Source organism: Chinchilla lanigera, unplaced genomic scaffold (assembly GCF_000276665.1).
Source record: "Chinchilla lanigera isolate Chin_1 unplaced genomic scaffold, ChiLan1.0 scaffold00044, whole genome shotgun sequence".
NCBI lineage: Eukaryota > Metazoa > Chordata > Mammalia > Rodentia > Chinchillidae > Chinchilla > Chinchilla lanigera.
Genome location: NW_004955445.1, coordinates 10,047,200 through 10,067,880, shown reverse-complemented (window position 1 = coordinate 10,067,880; position 20,681 = coordinate 10,047,200). Strand labels below are relative to the sequence as shown.

At 38.9% G+C, this 20,681-nt stretch overlaps 2 protein-coding genes across 2 annotated transcripts in view; one reads left to right on the top strand and one right to left on the bottom strand.

The window, feature by feature from the left end:
* The window catches only part of Ncoa3 (nuclear receptor coactivator 3), a gene marked incomplete at its 5' end in the record, with an annotated part of 64,403 nt that overhangs the window by 17,438 nt on the left and 26,284 nt on the right, over positions 1-20,681 (top strand). Inside the window, 4 exon segments of the mRNA XM_005392342.2 lie at positions 15,409-15,513; positions 16,876-17,048; positions 17,597-17,697; positions 20,273-20,447. Of these exon segments, the coding sequence (XP_005392399.1) occupies positions 15,428-15,513; positions 16,876-17,048; positions 17,597-17,697; positions 20,273-20,447 (535 nt within the window).
* Ptges (prostaglandin E synthase) lies at positions 10,900-14,136 on the bottom strand. The gene is given in 3 exon segments (XM_005392576.1): positions 10,900-11,073; positions 11,076-11,428; positions 14,127-14,136. Coding segments are annotated over 3 exon segments (537 nt in total).

Here is a 20,681-nt window from a genome sequence, read left to right as displayed (position 1 = left end):
TGGCTTTCCATTTTCAAGTACCAAGATAGAATGACTCCACGTATTATTGGTGTAAGTAAGCAAAATACCTGCCTATCACAACCATAAGCCACACACTTATTTATGCCAATAAAGAGTTAATGAAATTGAATTGAATCAGAAACATACAGGTAGTTGGATCTGTTAGAAGACATGAGACAAACTAGGTACATGATCTTATCAGTCATGTTAAGATGTAGCCTCCCTCACCTAAGTTTTAGAAAAGATGGAGCACCCCAACACTGGTGCAGCAGCATGCTATCTATCTAGTCTCTCATCTTGAATCTTTCCCAGGAAGATTGCCACAGCAAAGAGTAGCCATCTGTCCTCTGCTCCCCTCCCGGCCTTCAGCTTTAGTGTAGCTTCTCCTGCTGGAGGCCTTATGGCTTCCTTAAAACTGACACTTTGAAACTGCTTTCTGGACTGTGCCTTGACAGTTCTGTGCCTTAGATTATTAATCCCTTATCTGGCCAGTTGCTCTTTTGCATCTGGTTTGTCTTTGCTGTCACCCCTTTAAATCCTGTTGCTGTTTCTTAGCCTTTTTGTAATTTATATTTAATTACATGAAGTGTAATGTATGTTTTGAGTATTAAAGATATTAATAACTAGGATTGGAATGGAGTAAAAGAACTTGTGATTGTCATGGTCATGATCGCCAAGTGAAACTGCCAGTATTTGGTAAATTGAAGCCAATGAAATTGATGTAGCTTGTCGCTTTATTAATTCGGTACATTCTGGCATTGTAGAAAGACCTAAATAAACATTCCTGGTCTATGTTGATGGCAGAAGTGGTTTACAACACAGCCTCTTTAAGGTACACTCAGATCTCTGCCCCCGCCCCCCCCCAGTATGTAGTCCACGTGATTAAAAAGTTTTTTTTCTCTTCTTCATCATCTGTGTTTTGTTACCGGTTTCTGTCCTAGCTAAGAACTCAGCAAGGATAGAAGGCAAATTACGTTACTATGTTTTCCTCACAAATATGACTACCATTTAAGAAACTACTACTTGGCAAGTGTTAATGTAACATTAAAGAAGAATATCCATAATTATTTGTAGAAGATTTTTCCAGTAGTCCTTTTATCATTACATCTCTTTGAGGTTGGAGTTCCTTCATATACTTCATATACAGTCGAAATAAGCTGTTGTGCTGAGCGTGGTGGCATACACTTACCATCCCAGCATTCTTGGAGACAAAGCAGGAAGATGGCAAATTCAGTTTAGTAATTTACCAAGTCTGTTTCAACATTAAAAAAAGTGAGATGTTGCTCAATTCAAAGGTCCTGGGTTCAATCTCTAGTATCAAAACGGAACAAAACAATTGCAACAGATTGAAACAGTAAATAACTGTCTTCTTCTAAGCTAATCATATTATTTGTAAAAATATCACTCCTCGTGTTTTGTTTCAGAACAAATTCGGGATAGGGAGCAATTGAGGTTGTTAAATTTAGGGTTTTCATGCCTTTTACCCTTTCTTTCAGTGCCACCCCACCCCAAAAAAGTGAATGATGTGTTAATAATCATGTTACTTTTAGTTGGTTGATATATATGCTCTCATTGCTTGTATAATTTGAAAGTTGAACTGACACATGAAAACATAAAAATTGTCTTTTTTTTTTTTTTTCCCCTGGTACTGGGAATCGAACTCATGACCTTGTGCTTGCCAGGCAGGTGCTGTGCCGCTGAGCTAAATCCCCAGCTCCTGAAAACATAAAAATTCTGCATATTAGCAGGGTAAGCTGAGTTTCAGAGTAAAAACTTTAAAAAATTCTCCTTTTAGCTTTTTGAAACATACAGTGTATTATTGTTATTTATGGTCATAAATATTTATTTGAAAAGGTTAATTTTTTGACCAAGCGGGTAACTTCTTTGGGCATGGAAATACTATCAATAAACAATGATTCTTTTGAATTTAAAGTTATTTTAACTAAGGGTGGAATTATAATCATGAAAGAGTAAGTACCAAGTTGTGAGGTCAGGGGAAAAAAAAGAAAAAGACAGTGGAAACAGCAGGGTCTGAGTCACAGACCAATCAGTAGTAAAGATAATGACCCTTTCAGGGAATCTTATGAGTCAGACTTGCCATGTTGTGTTACTAGAGTTAAGAGATCTTGGGCTCCAACTTCTTTGCCTTATGGAGAAGTTAATCTAGATAAGATGTATTTTTCCATGGTACATCTTACTCTGTCTTCTACTTTCAGTTCTTATGTTGAAAAAGTAACAGTATTTTCACTTAAAATTTCTGCAGTTGGTATTTGACTACAGGTAAACCCATTTTAACTGTGTGTGTCTGTGTGTGTCTGGCTGTCCTGGGGACTGAACTCAGAATCTGTACACTGAACTACATTTTTAGCTTTTTTTTTTTTTTTTTTTTGGTTACTGGGAATCAAACTCACAACCTAGCACTTGCCAAACAGGTGCTGTGCCATTGAGCGACATCCCCGTCCCCTAGGAAGAACTCCTAATGTGTGTCATTCATGCCCTAGCTTCCAAAAGTTCTGGAATTACAGATGTGTACTTACCTCTGTGCCCATGTTCCTTAAATTTTTGATATTGGTGGACAGGGCCAATTTTAGGAGAAGTGTGTTATGAGTCTTTTTACTCCACAGGCCCAGTTTTGCTTTTGACCAGTTTGTCCTGGGTAGCCTTCTTTGTACCAGCCTTGCTGTATGTAGCTGTGTTATTACCACGTGGTCAGTGCCAGCTCTTCAGTGTGGACATTCCTTCTTGCTGTAGTCTTCCGTAAGGCAGATGAAAAGGATGGATTAGGAGAGGACGGCACTTTACATGATTCTTTCTCTCTCCTCCCCTCTTTCTTCCTCCCTTGGGCGGGAGACAGCTAGAAGTCAGGTGCTTTCCTACTGAACTATAGCACCCCTCACCTGGGCTTGTACAGGCCAGATGGTTGCTCTGCTGCTGAGCCAAATCTCCAGCCCTTTAAGGAAATCTTATAAATTATTTTTGAGACACAGTCTCTCTCAAAGCCACTAAGTTATTCAGTTATCTGAATTAGCTAGTTAGCTCAGTTTGTGATCTTGTCTCAGCCTTTCAGAGCGCTGGCATTGCATATATGCACTACCATGCTTGTCTCTATATCTTCTTTTATTAATTAAATCTATGTAATTTTATTTTTACACTGTCATTATTAAGCCCTTTATCATTTATTTTAATAGGCATAAAATCTTTCTTCTTTTTTGTGGTTACATTTTACTATGGGGCAAAGTGACTAAATTCGGGACTTGACCCAGAGGGCGCTATATCACTGAGGTGTATACACCCTGAGCCCTTTTTATTTTGAGAGACGATCTCCCTGTTTTCCCCAAGCTGGAGTTGACATTGTGATCCTCCTGCCTTAGCCTTCCAGCAGCTAAGGTAATAGGTGTATGCCATTATGTCTGGCTATAAATAATATTTTGGTTTTTTTGGGTGTTGTTTTTTAAGGCAGTGTCTCTATGTAGTTCAGGCTGGCCTTGGACTTACTTTTGCAGTGATCCTCCTGCCTCATCCTCCTGAGTGTGGGGATTACAGGCTTATACCACTCTGCCCAGCTATAAGTAATATATTATTTTTTTAATTTTTGGTCTTTTTTTTTTTTTTTTTTGAGACAGGGACTATGCTGTTCAGGCTGTCCCTGAGCTCACTTTGTAGCCCAGGCTGGTCTTGAACTTGCAATGATCCTCCTGCCTCAGCCTCCCGAGTGCTGGGATTACAGGTGTGCGCTACCATGCTCGGCTTATAAATAATATTTTGATAGAGAGATACGTATCCTCCAAAGAAAAGTTAAGGTGGGCATCTTGGTACATTTCTGTAATCCCAGTACTCTGGGGAGTTTGAGATAGGAGGATGGCAGTTGGAATCCAGGCTGAGCCATTCACTGAGGCTCTATTTGAAAAAAATAAAAAAGACTGGGAATGTAGTTCAGTGGTAGAGCTCTTGATTAGCAGATATTCCCAGAACTGTGTACTGTACACATACCTTTGAAGATGCTTAGGTGTTCCCTCCAGAATCTAAATCAGCCTATTCAGTTCTTTAGTTAGAACCTATGTATTTTAGCCCAGGACCCCCTGTGCCCCTCCTCTTGTTTTGAGACCGGGTCTCTCTAAGTTGCCCAGTGTGTGCTCAGGCTTGTGCTCACACTTACCGTCTTCCCCCACCTCAGCCTTCCGGAGTTCTAGGATTATAGATACGTACCTCCATGCCTAGCAATACAGGTATTTTAATACATCATCGTTATTACTAGTTTTTTTTTTTTTTTTGTGGTTGTGATGTTTGGATCCTTGGGTCTTGTGCTGTCTATATCAACACTGTACCACTGAGCTGCAACATGAGTTCCTTCTTAAATATTTTATTTTGAGACAAGTTCTTTCTAAATTGCTTTGGCTGACTTGGAAGTTATGGTCCTCTCATATCTCTTTGGCTTCCTGAGTAGCTGGAATTAAGGCCTGTACCACCACTCCCAACTGAAAGAGCCTTTAAAAAAAAAAAAAAAAAAAATCTGTGTTTAGCTTGGCATTGTGGCACACAAATCCTAGCACAGGCCTATAAACCCTGCTATTGCCTGTAATTCTAGACCAGCCTGAATTAGAGAGCAAGACCCTGTCTCCAAAAACAGAATCTGTTTTCATGGCCTTTGCCTACTAGCTATTAGCTACCAATTACCCTACTAATTCAGTGGGAAAGTGTTTTGTGTTTTTTTGTTTGTTTGTTTGTTTGTTTTTTGTTTTTCTCCGGTACTGGGAACCGAACTCACGACCTTGTGCTTGCCAGGCAGGCGCTTTTGCTGCTGAGCTAAATCCCCAGCCCTGGGAAAGTGTTTTGAATTTAGATAGCTATCTATAAGTTGAAGATATCCCAACTGTTTTTATTTTGTTTGAATCTTTTTAATTTGTTTGCCATGTGTGCTGTTTCTAGCCATTTTAAAAATGAGAACAAAATCTGTGTTGCCGAACATGCATCTTTGTTTTTGGTATTGTGTACCCAGGGGAAATCACTATTATTCTTTATACTAGTTGCTTGCTATGTATTGCTTTTTAGCCTCACAGTGAACATGAATATGTAAGATATGGTTAGGCTTTTTTTTGGGCGTGGGTGGGTACTGGGCATTGAACTCATGACCTTGTGCTTGCCAGGCAGGTGCTGTGCTCCTGAGCTATATCCCAATACCCCTGTTATTACAGGTAGTAAGCTTTGTGTAGGTGACAGAAGTTTACTATTTTATTGCCAGATGTAGTATGCCTGTAAGCTCAGCACACTGGCAGCTGAGGCAGGAGGATCACCATGAGTTTTAGGCTAGCTTGGGCTAACTAGAGTTCATGACCAGCAGGGAGACTGTCTTCCCACAGAACAGGAAAATTTACCTTTTTTAGTGAAGTGATGATATTGAGATTCAGCTCTGAAGTATGATTCCAAGAAATCCCCAGTGTCTTTTTATTACTATTCCATGTTAAATCAGCTAAAGGATTCAAACCCTTGAGTTGTATTTTACGGACAGCTTGAAATCACTATATTTCTGGAATGTGAATACTTAAGTAACATGACATCAGAAAGAAGGAAAAATGTCCTACAAAGTATATAACTACCTTCATCCCCTACATAAATCCTTTTATTTTGGGAAGAGGAGGAGCTGGCAGAAGTACACCTGATAGGAGAGGAATGGAGACCTGGAGCTGTGTGAAAAGAAATGAGGGGAATGGAGGCAGTAATAGTAAGAATGAAGAGTTTTCTAGTAGTAGAGCTATATATGTTTTGATATTGAACTGCAGCTTACAATAGAAAGTAGAAACAGAATAATGGGCAGAAGTATATAGTATGAGGAATAAAAAAGTATGATAAGTGCCTTAGAATAGAATAAAGGGAGGGGCTGGGGATTTAGCTCAGCGGCACAGCGCCTGCCTGGCAAGCGCAAGCTTGTGAGTTCCATTCCCGGTACTGGAAAAAACCAAAAAAAAAAAAAAAAGGAATAAAGGGAAAATTTCTTGGGTTAGGAGACTGGGGTATGCTTTCTCCACAAATGATAGTTGAACTTGATTTTGAAGAGTAGGGATACTCTAGATTGTAAAGGAATGTAGAGATCTAAGAACGCTAAGACAAAATAGGAAGTATTTGAGTGATTATCCTTAAAAACTGTTAGCATAGCCCTGTGTGACTACTGATTATAGCGGTGGTGATGGGGAGGAAGTATACTGACAAAATTTGGAAAGTGAAGTTGAATTCACATTTATGAAGCTGAGATTTAAGTTTGTATGGGAAATAGATTCATTGCATTAAACTGTGGGAGTCAGCATAACCTTTAAAATAAGAGTTTACTGCTAGTTAGTATGCTATCCAGAGAAGGTAATTCGAAGTAGATGGGATTGGCTTGTTAACTCCCTCCTCTGCACAGTGTCTCTGAACATCAGTGCTGTGGCTAATGTAGAGGTTGAGAAGTCTCTTGGCAGCAAGCTTCTAGTTGCATCTAACACCTGGAGGGGCTCATTGATATGCCCAGGCCTCTTGTGAGAGACTCTAGGGAATTGGCGTTTGGGTTCAACTTCCATCACGTTTAAACCAGAGCAAAAATGTGAATAACCTAGGAGTCAACCTGTGGGTTAAGAAGAAAAGGAAGGGGATAATAAGAGAGGAACGAGAGTGCTACTTGCTGAGTAAATAGTTTGCATTCAATTGCTGTATGTGTTTTAACCTTACTGCTTCTTCCTAGCCCCTTTCCCAACTTGATGGCATTATGAAAATGAAGAAGAGAATATCAGGGCTGAAAGGTTGTTACATTTTCTTGAATATTTTTTCCAATGAGATTTTTTTTTTTAAATTTTTAAAGATTGTGTGTGTGTGTGTGTGTGTGTGTGTGTGTGTAAATGTAGACTGGTAGGTGTTTTTAGTTGACTGTGTTCCTGTAGTGTCTTCATTTTATCACTTGCCAAAATTGCAGTGGTTTCCTCTGCTGCTAGCTTGAGAGCTCCAGCAGTTCATGGTGTCATTTATCTTCCTTCCTGGATCTAAAATGTTTCTGGACATGCAAGCATTTGAGTGGAGATAGAATGAAATTGAAAAATAGATTTCATTAGATGGTTTAATGTTTGATTTCACCAAACATGTGTAGGTTAGCAGCAATAAAACAAAAGGATATAGGCAGCTTGTTTTTTTTTTTTTTTTTTCCTTTTCTTCCGGTACCAGGAATCGAACTCACGACCTTGCCCTTGCCAGGCAGGCACTTTGCAGCTGAGCTAAATCCCCAACCCTTGGCGCCTTGTTTTTATCTAAAGCTTTTTTCTCATTTTCCTAACTTTTCCTTTCTCCTATGGGGTTGGAGAGTCATCTACTTGAGGACACATCATAGTGGCTCCTGGTTTATGGGCTTAGGTGCATTCTGTCCCCCTTTGACCCTGGCATGCACAGGTTATTTCTCTTCAGTTCTCCCAGGATGCTAGATCTCTTAGAGCCCTACTTTTACATTAGTAAGAGTGTGGACCACAGATTGTTCCAAAAAAAAAACAAAACAAAAACAAAACAAAAAAAAAACAACACCATTTAATGTGATTTTGAAAAAATAATTATGGAATTAAACTCTTAAATTAACTGGTGACTATATTAAATTATTTGAATAGGGCTATTAATTTGGATCTTGAATTTTGGGTAGAGCTTTTTTTGTTTTTTTAAATAGACAAGGTCTTGCCATATACTTCAGGCTGCCCCTGAGCTTATTGTGTAGTCTAGGCTGTCCATGAACTCATAGTGATCCTCCTCCCTTAGCTTCTTTTTTTTTGCGGCGGTCGGGGGGCTGGTGTTCCGGTGCCGGGAATCAAACTCAAGACCTTGTGCTTGCCAGGCAGGGGCTGTGCCGCTGAGCTAAATTCTCACCCCCCTCTCTCAGCTTCTTGATTGCCAGAATTACATAGAACCTTTCTGTGTAAGGATATCTCAAATTCTTCTTAGGAGCTTTATTTATCTTTTAAAAATTTTCTCTTAACTGGCCTTGAGCAATCTGAGCTTTTGCATAGTGCTTAAAGCAGTTTTCAATAAATTCATTCCAACCCACAGCTGTTGTAAAATTTTTAAGTTAATGTAATTCTCCAGAGGTACCCAGAAACCCTTCCCTAATTAGCATACTTAATCATACCTTACAAAAGTCAGGCAGACAAGCTTGACAAACTCAGGTTACTGCTGGTATAGTCAAACTTCTTGGCTCCAACATTTTAATCTTAGAAAACTCAACAAAAAAAATACTTGACAGGCCACTTTCGGGTATGGATTTGTGTTTCTCATCACAGTTTCCGTGTGTGTGGTGGGAGAGGGGGAGATTTTCTTCCTATGTGAGCCATTAACTATTCATCTCAATTGAAAATAAAGGTTGTGAGTAATGTTAGAGCACCAGAGAATGCAGTTTAGTCTATGACTTAGAAAGCACTGTGATGGTTAGGTTAGGGGTTAGTACCTGCTGAACTTGAGCAACTCCTTGCTTGTGACCTTAATACTGTGTGACCCTCAGCTGTGGGTGTTACAGCTTTTTATTGTGCTTATTGATGACCTGGAAAATTTAACTGGTAAATATACTGTGACTCATTGTTATAAACAACTTATTTTGGTAGGGAATAAAGTGCCCAAGACACATTTGATATGAATACCTCATCAGTGCTGGGCGTGGTGAGATATTCCTGTACTCCTAGCTCTTGGGAGGCTGAGTGAGGGAGGAGGATCCTTGTGAGTTTGAGGCGATCCTGGGGTACAGAAGCAAGTTCAAGTCTAGCTGGACTACATAGTGAGAGCCTGTCCCCTCCCCACAATATATATCTCAAATGTTACGAAGGCTAAGAAAATATTATAGTCCCAGCTCTGCCATCCATTGTGTGTGTGATGTAGTTGGGAAGCTGTTTTCCTGTCTGTAAATGGGAGTGATAATAGTGATATGCCTTAGAGGATTGATTATTGTGAGCAATCATCTAGTACATGAGATGCCTAACCAAAGCTGTCTTCCCCCACTAATTTAGGAAAAGTAAAATAGTCTCTTTGCCAAGTTAGATTTACTTGGTTAAACCATTTCTTCCCATTTTGGCACAGCATGACTTTTCTAAGGTCCTCAAAATAACTTCTTGCTTAAACTGAACACTTTTTTTTGTTTAATATCTTTTCCTTGTGGTCAGGAGTGTTTACTGTATTTGTGTCCATCTGCCCAATTTGCCACATATAATCAAGCTTTTCCCCTCATTTCTTTTTTCAGTTGAGACAGGGTCTCACTGTTTAGGTTAGACTGGCCTTGAAGTCACTATGTGTCCGGCTGGCCTTGAACTTGGCATGTACCATCACCCATCACCACAGACCTAAGATAACCTATTGTAGATAGCCAAAAGAAAAGGTGGTTGACGCTGCTAAATCATATTCCAAAATTTAATGTCTTTTGAGCCAACAAATGTAAATCTTTGTTGCTTCTTAGTTTCTCTTTGTGTTACTCCATTAATGTTCATTTTCTAGTAGTTCATTCATTGAAGTCATAAGCTGCAGCATGTTGTATAACTTGGTATGTATAGAAGGCCTAATGAAACATTCTACCTACTTTCTTTAAATTTTATTTTAAATTTACCATGGATTAAAGTGGGTGTGGTGGTATACACCTATATAATCCCAGCGTTCTAGGAAACTGAGTTACGAGGATCCGTGTGATTTCCAGGCCAGCCTGAGCTACATAGTGAGTTAAAGGCCAACCTGAACTACATGGTGAGATCTTGCTTCAAAACGAGAGAAGACCTCTGTATCTTTGAGTAATACAGAAATAGTATCATATTTTGGTACCGTTGGAAGGTTGCTTAAATTTCTATTGTATAATTGAGGTAATTGTATAGAATGTGTTGCTTAAGTGTAATCTTAAAGTGCATTATAATATTGATGCTCTTAAGTAGTAAGGTACAGAACTCTTCTAATAGGAACATTTCAGAAGGGGAAGGTAATTGTAAAAGTGCCTTAAGAATCTGGAGTTCACATGGAAAGGTTGAATTTGTTTTGAGGCTTTGATTCTGATCCAGTGGAAGTTCTTCACTTTAGTATTTTCTCTACTGTACAGTATAGGGCTTGAAAAGCCATCTGTGATCTCCTTGGAGGTGCACTTCCATTTTAACATGAATTGAGGGACACCTCTTCATTGGAAACTTAAAAATAATGTACTATGAGATACCGTTAGGTTCATGACTTGACATCATGAGCACAGGTTACTGGAAGGAGGGGGACACAAATATATAAAGTAGTCCTAACTTCTTTTCCATTCAGTGGTGTAGGTGATAATTTTCAATTATGGGAGGTCAGAATTTACAAAGGACTGAGTATTAATAAGGTATTCTTATAATCAAAGTGCCTGGGAGATTCTTCTGCCATACATTTATACTCATGGGACTGATGCTTAGCACATTTCCCCTTCTCATTTTTGACTACTGACTGAAAATGATGTAGATTTTAGTGTATATATAACAGACTTTTATTTATTTATTTATTTATTTATTTTTTCAGTTGAGGTTTTATCCTTTTGGTTTTGCTTTGCTTTGTTTTGTTTTGTTTTAACATGGTCTTGCTGTATAGCCCAGCCTGGTCGTCAGCTCACTGTCTCAGTATGTAGCCCAGTTTGGGCTCAAACTCATGGTTTTTCCTTCTGTCTCAGCTTTTTCAGGGCTGGGATTTCATTTTCTGTCCATCTTGACAATGGATCACTTCATCCAGGAATTCAAGAAGAGTGCGTGCGCATGCATACACACACACACACACACACACACACACACACAGTCCCTCCCTCTGTCTCTGTCTCTCTGTCTGTCTGTCTCTGTCTGTCTCTGTCTCTCTCTGTGTCTCTGTCTGTCTCTGTCTCTCTCTGTGTCTCTGTCTCTCTCTGTCTCTCTCTGTCTTTCTCTCTCACTCCACTAGGCCCAGAGCGTGCCAGGGAAGCAGGGCTGTCCGCCCTGGCTTGCAATCTCGTGGCTTTGAGTCACACAGGTGGTGGGCCGCTTCCCACAGGATCTGCAGGGCCATGGAGGCACAGGGCAGCTGGGCCACGATGTAGGCCAGGGAGCGCAGGGGCACACACAGAGCTTTCCCAGGTAGGCCACGGAGTGCATCAGGCAGCCCTGGAGGACCAGCAGGAAGCAGTAGACGAGGCTCAGGAAGAGGAATGGGTAGATGGTCTCCGTGTTGTTCCGGTGGGCTCTGAGACATGGCTCCACGTCTGGGTCACTCTGATAGAACTGAGGGCCACCGAGCCTCAGGGTGTCTTCAGGGTTGGTGAAAGCCTTGTTCCACAGCCTGACTTGGCCCGTGATGACGGCCACCATGTATGTCTTGATGAGCGGCAGCATGCTGCACAGCAGGAAGGCCGGGAGCACTGGGCTGTCTACCATCGCCAGGCCAGGCACCCTGGGCGGCTGTGCATGCTTCACTGTAGCTCCTGAATGACGGGACTGCGTGTGCCTTATCTTTTATAGTTTGGAAATAGTTGTCTACCAAACTAGATAATGTATCCTCTCATTGATGCATGGACAAGCAAGGTAAAACAAACATTATTTATAGTTTTTTATGTTTATAACTAAGGTTAATACCAAACAAAATTGTAAGTAAAGTATTTATCAGTCATTGCCTTCGGGAATTACATTAGCTATTGTATATATTTAAATTATTGGTGGACAGAAATACTTGAACATTTTCTTTATTAAACTAAGGGGATGTATTTGCGTTACTTTGAAGTGTGTTTTTTAATTCTTCTTTTTTATTTAGTTTTTTAGATAGGTCCTCAGTATGTAGTGCAAGATGACCTTGAACTCAATGGTAATCTTCCCTTCCTCAGTCCTCCAAATGCTGAGATTAGAGGTGTGGGCCACCACACCCAGATTGCATCAGTAAATTTCTCTAGATAATTGTGTTACTGGTGATTGTCAAATTCTGTGAAAGAGTTAAGGTTGTAGCACAGACTTGCACAGGTTTATGTGTACCTTGCATTGTAGCTTTGTTCATCAAGCCCAAGAAACACAAGCACATGTCTGTGGACATGGACATACTCAGATTTGTCTGTATGCACAGAAACATTGACTTCATACAGGCTGGCTTGTATACATTTCCAGTTAAACTAATAATTGTGGTTATTTTTCTCTTCCTAATAGATTTTTTGGTGCTGATTCTCTATTGATAATAATTTATGCTGACAATATTCATTATAGTAACATTCGATACCAACTTTAGAAGTAAAAATTTAGAGTTTAAAGCAATACAATTGCAGAGTGAAAAGATCAGAGTGAAGGAAATGTTAAAATATTTTATTAACATTTATTCAAGACATTTATTGATCACCTTCATGTGTAAGGCACCTTGTACTATAGCAGAAATTCAGCTTACATTTCATAGCAAAGTAAGGTTATACTATTGAGAAGAGATTAAATTATTCCTTCAATTAAAATAAATGTTATTACTCACTGAATGGCTTTAAAACTTTTAGAGATTCAGCTTATGCTTCATACCAGAAGAAGAAAATAATATCTGTAATGTGCCGTAAATTTTTTTTTTTAATTTTATCTTTCAAATAAAGAGATGTAATCATTCAGTGTTTAGTTTACCACTTAAATTTCCTTACTTCATGCTAGGGATTGAACCTAGAAAGTCCTTGTACATACGAGGCAAGCATGCTACCACTGAACTACATCCCTGGCTCTTTTAAAATATTTGGAGACAGGGTCGTGCTCAGTTGCCCAGGCTGGTCTTGAATTTGTGGTATGCCTGCCTCAGCCTCTTGAGTAGCTGGGATTATAAGCCAGCTACTAAAAATGTCCTTTGAATGAGCCCAATGAAGGGACCAATAAGTATGTAGTTACAAAATTACTTTTGTACTTAAGGGATCACTATTTTTTAAATATGAAAACTGAAACATAAAAGCTGAACATACTTTTAAATCTTTATTTGGAAACAAGTTAAATTTAAAGCACTGTTGAAAGAAAAAGAATAGGACAAAGGATCTTTAAATTTTTTCCCTTCACCATGATCCTGCCAAATGCCGTTATCTTACTCTAATCTCTCCTCAGCCTTTCACCTCCCTTCTGATCCCTCTTTTCCACTGCCTGGTTTAGTCTTATAATACTGTATTTCCAGACTTTTGAGTTCCATTTGCATAATAATGACTCCTTAGCCCCAAATGCTGAGAATATTGATAGTCTTTTCCTTTTTTGGGGGGAGGGGGTTGTGTTGCTTTGTTTGGTACTGGAAATTGAACTCAAGACTTGGTGCTTGCCAGGCAGGCACTGTGCCACTGAGCTATATCCCCAGCCCTTAATAGTTTTTTCGTTTGCTTTGTTTGTTGATAGTCTTTTAAAATAACCAGTTCATACATTTTTAGTGAATTAACGAATTAATTAATTTTGCTATTTTGAGACAAGATCTCACAAAGTAGTTTAGGCTGGCCTTGAACTCCTAGTGATCCTCATGCCTCAGCGTCCCAACTGGTAGGATTATAGGTGTGGGTGTGTCACCCAGCAATTTCAGTGAATTTAACTTGGATACAAAACATTTCCATCAAGCTGAGAATGGTGGCACATGTCTGTGTAATCCCAGCGCTCAGGAGGATCACTGAGTTCCAGCTAGCCTGGCTTACATAGTTAAAGGCCAAGGCCATTCTGTACCATGAAGCAAGACTGTCTCAACATTTTTATCTATTGTCCATATTGCAGTTTTGTGAGTTGATTGGGTAATGTCCTTACAACATTTTTTTCCCTGTAGTATAAGATGAATCTAGGAGCAAATACTGTGGTTTTGCATTTGTGTTTTGACACAGGCTCTTGGTATGTAGTTCAGGTTGTCCTTGAACTTACTATGTAGTGTCTAGGCTGGCCTCAAACTTGGAGCAGTCCTTCTGCTTCAGTCTCCCAATACAGGTGTGTGCCATCAGGCCCAGCCTGAAAATACAGTATTTATTTGTCATTTCTTTTTAGCTTCCTTTAATCAGGACAGTTTTTACATACTTTATTATTTATGAGAGTTGCGTTTTATTTGTGGGTTTTTTTTTTTTTTCCTCCTTTTTCTTTCTCTTTTTCTTTTTTTTTGAGACAGAGTTTCGCTATGCAGTTTTCAGGCTGGTTTTGAACTCACTTTGTACTTGCACTCACTCAGGCCCATGCTGGCCTGAAATTCAGAGATCTTCTTGCCTCAGCTGGAATACATTTTATTTTGACTTAGACATTTTGAAAATACAGTACTCCTGAGGTCATGTGTCATGGTTATGCTTTAACCTCAAAATACTGAGCTGGGAGTAAAAACCCCAGCAAATCTCTGAAACAGTTGTTAGCCTTTACTTTTTACTACCAAAATTAAACTTTGTTTGTGTTTAATTTATACCTGTTTTATCAGTAATGATGATGCACTAACCCGGAATTCCTGATTAGTCATATGATTTTGTTTTAAGTTTGATCAGCATCTTGCACGTTTTGCATTTTCATTGTCCTCCCCGGTGGTATTGTTATGCCATCTAGTGGAAATGGGTGTCCTTCAGGGTACATTTTTAGACTAGCTAGAATACCTTGTGCATTTAAACATTAGAAATACAGAGTAGAATGTTTGAACTTTGTTGGTTGTCATGGCATTCTTTAGAACGATGATTGTCCTGTTCTATCAACAATTTAGAACACATGTAATTAAATTAAGGCCTAGTAGATAGCTAAATATTAAGTTGCTGCTTTTCCTGAACAAGAAATACCTTGTATTTTCTTCATTATTGAGACTTTAACCCCAGCATATTGCTTTACCATCAGTTTACATTAAAGTAGTTGTTTTTCTGTGGCTCAGTGTCAATCTCTCCACTTTCAACCTATACAATCTAGGTTTTTTTTGTGTAACAGAAGAAAACACATTTGATAGAAAAGGGCTACCTATAAAAATAGCCCGAATAATTTACATTTATCATTTGAAGACTTCTTACCAAGTTACAGGATACATTTTTTTCCCCTGGTTTCCTTAGATGTAAATAAAATTCCGAAAATCGTCAGTATTGGAATCTTTGTTTGTTAAGTATGATGGAGAGCTTGCCTTATTCTTTGTGAGATTCAATATGTATAGTTTTCTAGTAAGAAACATTTCTGTATTGAGGTTGGGCACTATGGTAAAGTAGAACTTGGACTCTGAGGTTTTCTGTGTGCTAATTTATGATAGAGACTATTGAGAAAGTATTTTTTGGAGGTGGTTCTTTTTGAGACACCGTTTCATTATGCAGTTCAGGCTGACCTTGAACTCTTACCTCAGCTTCTGAGAGTGCTGGAATTACAGCCATGCCCTCACCACGCTTGGCTTGAGAAAATATTTCTGAATTATAGAGTGCAGTCATTCTGTCATACAGCACCTTCACAGAGATGTGCATACTTTATAATATTTTCTTTTTTTTTTTTTTTTCCTTAGTTGCTGATGTATATTCAAGATGAGTGGATTAGGAGAAAACTCTTTGGATCCACTGGCTACTGATTCACGAAAACGCAAATTGCCATGTGATATTCCGGGACAGGGGTAGGTGATTTACCTTGGGATGCTTCATTGGAGCTCCTCCCGCTCATCTTTTTTTTTGGTTAATGTTTCAGCTTGCTGTTCTTCATGTTGTTATCTTGTTAAGCCTTAATTTTTTTTTTTTTTTTTTTTTATAAAAGCAATACTGAGAATGGCAGTTAGGACCTTGAACATGCTAGGCAAATGTTCCTCCAGTGAGCATCATTTAGACTTTTTTTTTTGGGGAAAAAAAAAAAAAAGGACAGGATCTCAATCAGTTTCCCAGGCTTGCTTTGAATTTGTCATACTCCAGCCTCAGCCTCCCCAGTACCTGAGCTTACATGTGTCCCAAGATTAGATTAAAAAAAACCTTTTTTTTTTATTACTTAAATAGTGTGATTTTGATTTGAACTAAGTACAGTGGTACCTCTGTTCATAAACTAATTCGCCCAACTGTTGTGGAAAAGATGTCTACAATTGTTTTCATCACCTGGTGCAGTGTTCACAAACAAAACTAACGTGTTCCCAAATGCTGCTTTTTTGTGAAGCAGCTTATTTGCAAACAAAAGTTTTCATGAATTGAGATACCACTTTACAGTGTTGCTCATGAGATGCATATCCTTACAGTTGTAAAAGAAGCTTTATTATTGCTGATTCAGTTAAAGGGTTTTTAATAGTCTGATACTTCAAGAGTTTTTTGACTAGAAAGTGTAGAATTTAGGAATAACTAATCACTGTTGTTACAAATAATCCATGATATTCTCTAATAATATAAATTCATGTTTGGGCATTTGTGACCTTTCTTCATTTTTTTTCCCTGAATGATACTGGAAGTGTGAAATCAGAAATAAAGTCCCATAATCTGTGCAGTGATATTCGGTAGCTTTTAAAGTATTTGCTAAGGTCATTGCCATTGAGTTTTATTGTGATACTTTAAAAGTAGAGAACATACCATATTTTATTAAACTGTATCATCAATAGTAAACCTGTTTTTGTTACTTGTTTACCTTGCAAGGTAAAGATTATTCCTTCTTTTCCAGATGAAGGAACTGAGGCTAACCAACCCTTCCTAGGGCCTCGGCTAGTAAAGAAATGGAATTGAGTTTCAATTTGCATGAATTTCTTTTACAGTGTATTACTTCTTCATTATAATGTTTAGGTAATTTCATTGGTTAAGTTGGTTCACACATGAAAGTAATTGTGTTTTTAGAGGCCAGTTCTGCTTAGAGCTCTTTTTTGAGATAAGACTTTCCTTGAGTTCACTATGGAGCCCAGGCTGGTTTGGGACTTGTGTCCCAAGTGCTGGGAATACTAGCCTGGACACCTTGGCTGGCTTGCTCACAACTTTTTTGTGATAGGTATATCATGGCTTTTCTTCCCTCTTAGTCTTACCTGCAGTGGTGAAAAGTGGAGAAGAGAACAGGAGAGTAAATATATTGAAGAACTGGCTGAACTGATATCTGCAAATCTTAGTGATATTGACAATTTCAACGTCAAACCAGATAAATGTGCAATTTTAAAGGAAACAGTACGACAGATACGGCAAATAAAAGAGCAAGGTAATATAAAGTAGAAAAAGTCTTTTGGAAGGAACCTATTACTGTGTTTACCTTTGCCATTCTCCTTCTCCTTTCTTCCTCCCTTTTCCTGTGCTGTGGATCAAACCCAGAGCCTCCATATGCTAAGCAAGTACTATACCACTGAGCCACATCCTCACCCTATGTTTGCCTTTCAGGCTACCTTGTTTAGGTAGGAACTATAGATGAGTGAGGCTAGAGAGTATAGGATTGGCTAAGTGAGTTGATCAGTTTTGGTCTGTGAAGAAACAGTGAACAAAACAATTGGAAGAAAGCCAGTGTTGGTTCATCTGTCAAATGTTAGCTTCCCTTTTGGAAGCCATGGGTTAGTACCACTAAGGGAATTTAGGGTATTTTTTACTTTTGCTGGCAGTTACAAAGTTTAGTATTTTAAAGTTGTGGTATCATCCTCTTATCAGGGTGTGTGTGTCTTTGTGCCTGTATGTGTCTGTGTCTGAACTCTTTGAAGGTAGATTTTATTTACAACTGATAAATGTGCCATTCATAGTATTGTCTTTGATCCCTCCCAGGAAAAGCGGTTTCCAATGATGATGATGTTCAGAAAGCTGATGTATCTTCTACAGGACAGGGGGTTATTGAAAAAGACTCTTTAGGACCACTTTTACTTCAGGTAAACGAAAAGATTGTAACTGTCCAAAGTGTGTTGTACCTATATTTGTTTATCTGAGTAACGGATTTGAAGATAACAATATGTAATACAACAACCATTGTTAATTTTCTGTCACCTTGTCTGAAAGTCTGTTTTTGGTCTTTTTGAGACAGGGTCTCCCTATGCAGTTCAGGCTCACTTTGTAGTACAGGCTGGCCTGAAACTTGCAACTATCCTCATGCCTCAGCCTCCCCATGCTGGGATTTATAGGCATGAGTCACCATACCCTGCTCTGAAATGCTGTATTATTTTTACTGTTGTTTTGTTTATGTCTTTGTGTTTGTGAACTTGTTTTTCTTTTCTCTTCAAAAAAAATAGTGTGTTGTACTTTGGTTATTGGTCTAAAGTGATAAAATAGTAAGAAACTCTTGGTTAGAAATGAGAACAGCTACCAAAAAGACCTTTCTATAGGCTAGAACTCAGCATTTATTCTGAATACAACAGTAAGTGTTCTTATGTTTACAATATATATAACTCAGGAGGCCATGCCCCCTAATAAAAATATCGATGCAAATTGAAAAAGCACACATGACACGTAGACAAAAAACTAGAGAAGGAGAGGAAAGGTAACCCAGCATTTCACAGAGGTAATACTTGGGCTTATTTTAGCTGTCACCTTTTTTTGTGCATTTTTATATGAACATATGGGCACACTGCAGGTTTTTTGCTTTTTATTTTTTGGCGGGGTGGGGGCAGCTCAGGGGGATTGAACCTGGTATTTCTTACATGCTATGCAAGCTCTGCTATGCTCTGCTAATTTTTTGTGGTGCTGGCAGTCAAACTCAGACCCTTCTGCATGCTAGGCAAGCACTTTAGCACTGATTTACACCCCTAGACATTTGTTCTGTATTCTTTTCTTTCCTTTTTGTTCTGTATCCACACCCCCACCCCCTCACCCCATACCGGGAATCAAACTCACAACCTCACGCTTGCCAGGCAGGCACTGTGCTGCTGAGCTCAATCCCCAGCCTCTTGTTCTGTATTCTTGTGGAATTAAAATCGAAGTTGTTTTGTAGTTGCTGTCAATAGATTGTGTTAACCTGAGCACTTCATGAAGTTTACTTATCAATTTGTTTTTGTTTCAGTTTGTTCTTACTACTTCTAAAATTCTTTTGTAAATCCTATTATTATTTTTTTCCCCCCCTTTTTGAGACAGGGCCTCACTATGCCTCACTGGTTTGGGACTTGTGTCCCAAGTGCTGGGAATACTAGCCTGGACACCTTGGCTGGCTTGCTCACAACTTTTTTGTGATAGGTATATCATGGCTTTTCTTCCCTCTTAGTCTTACCTGCAGTGGTGAAAAGTGGAGAAGAGAACAGGAGAGTAAATATATTGAAGAACTGGCTGAACTGATATGGCTGGCCTTGAGCTCACTTTGTAGCCTGGGCTGGCCTACAACTCGCAATGATCCTCCTGCCTCAGCCTCCCGAGTGCTGGGAGTACAGACTTATAGATGTGTGCCACCATGCCCGGCTGTAAATTGTCATTTAGAAACAGAATAGTAGTTCCTATAACCTGAGTTGGTATCAAATGGGAAGAGAGCTAAGGATGATTTTGTAAACTTTTTTTCTTTTTTCCAGTACTGGGGATTGACCCCAGGGCCTCATGTATGGTTGGCAAACATTGCCACTAAGCTACATCCATCCCCAATCCTTCAATTTTATGTTGAGATAATGCCTTACTCTGTGGTCCAGGCTGGCCTCAACTTATGATCCCTCTGCCTTACCCTCTCAAGTGTATTTTTATTTATCATTTTTTGTGGTGAAATGGGGGAGTAACTCGGGTGCACACTGAGTTCCATTCTCAGAACTTTTTATTTCAGACAAGATTTCATTAATTTGCACAGGTAATACTCAAACTTATGATCTTCCTGCCTCAGCCTTCCTCAGTGCTGGAGTTATAGGTATGTGCTGGCACACCTGGCTAACCTAATCCTTTATTTATATTTTAATTTTATTCAGAGTTACACAAAGTCATTAAGTTGACTAGGTTGTGCTTGAACTTATCTGCCTACCTCTGCCAGCTAAGGGTGCTAGGATTATAAGAGTGAGTCCGCCGTGCCTGACTTACAGTAACTGTTAAATCTTCATTCTCCCTCCCCTCCAAGTGAATTACCCGAGTCTATTTTCTTACTCTGCTAAGGCTGCCATAACAGAATATCACAGTCTGGGTGGCTTTTAAACAAGAGAAATTTTATTGTAGTTTTGAAAGCTGAAGTTAAATAAAGATCAAGGCGTAGGTAGGATTGGTTTCTCTTGAGTCATCTCTCCTTGGTTTGTCACGGTCTTCCTGGCATTTTCTCTCTACATGCATCCCTGGTGTCCTTTTTTTATCTCTCCTCATAAGGACACCAGTCATACTAGGTTAGGATCTGCCCTTATTATGACTTCTTTTCTACTTAATTACCTCCTTCATGGCTGTATCTACAAATATTGTCACACTGAGGGTAAGAGCCTCAATAGGAATTTTGTGGGAGATGTAGTTCTATCTGTAATAACCTGTAATAACATATGCCATTTTAATATCCCATTATAGGCATTGGATGGTTTCCTGTTTGTGGTGAATAGAGACGGAAACATTGTATTTGTGTCAGAAAATGTCACACAGTACCTGCAGTATAAGCAGGAGGACTTGGTTAATACAAGTGTGTACAATATCTTGCATGAAGAAGACAGAAAAGATTTTCTTAAAAACTTACCAAAATCTACAGGTAGGCTCTTAGTGTGCATTTTCTAAATATTTAAGGTTTGTTTTCCTTCATTATTTGTTAGAAAATTGAATGTACTTTTTAGGAAACCAAGTGATCAAATTTGTGTAGAAATATAGGTGATTACTAGAAAAAATTTCAAAAGTAGCCTCACTAAACGTAGAATATTCATTATTTTATGGGGCTCAATATATATACTAAGATTTCTGTTGAAGTTGAAATTGATACATTTTATCT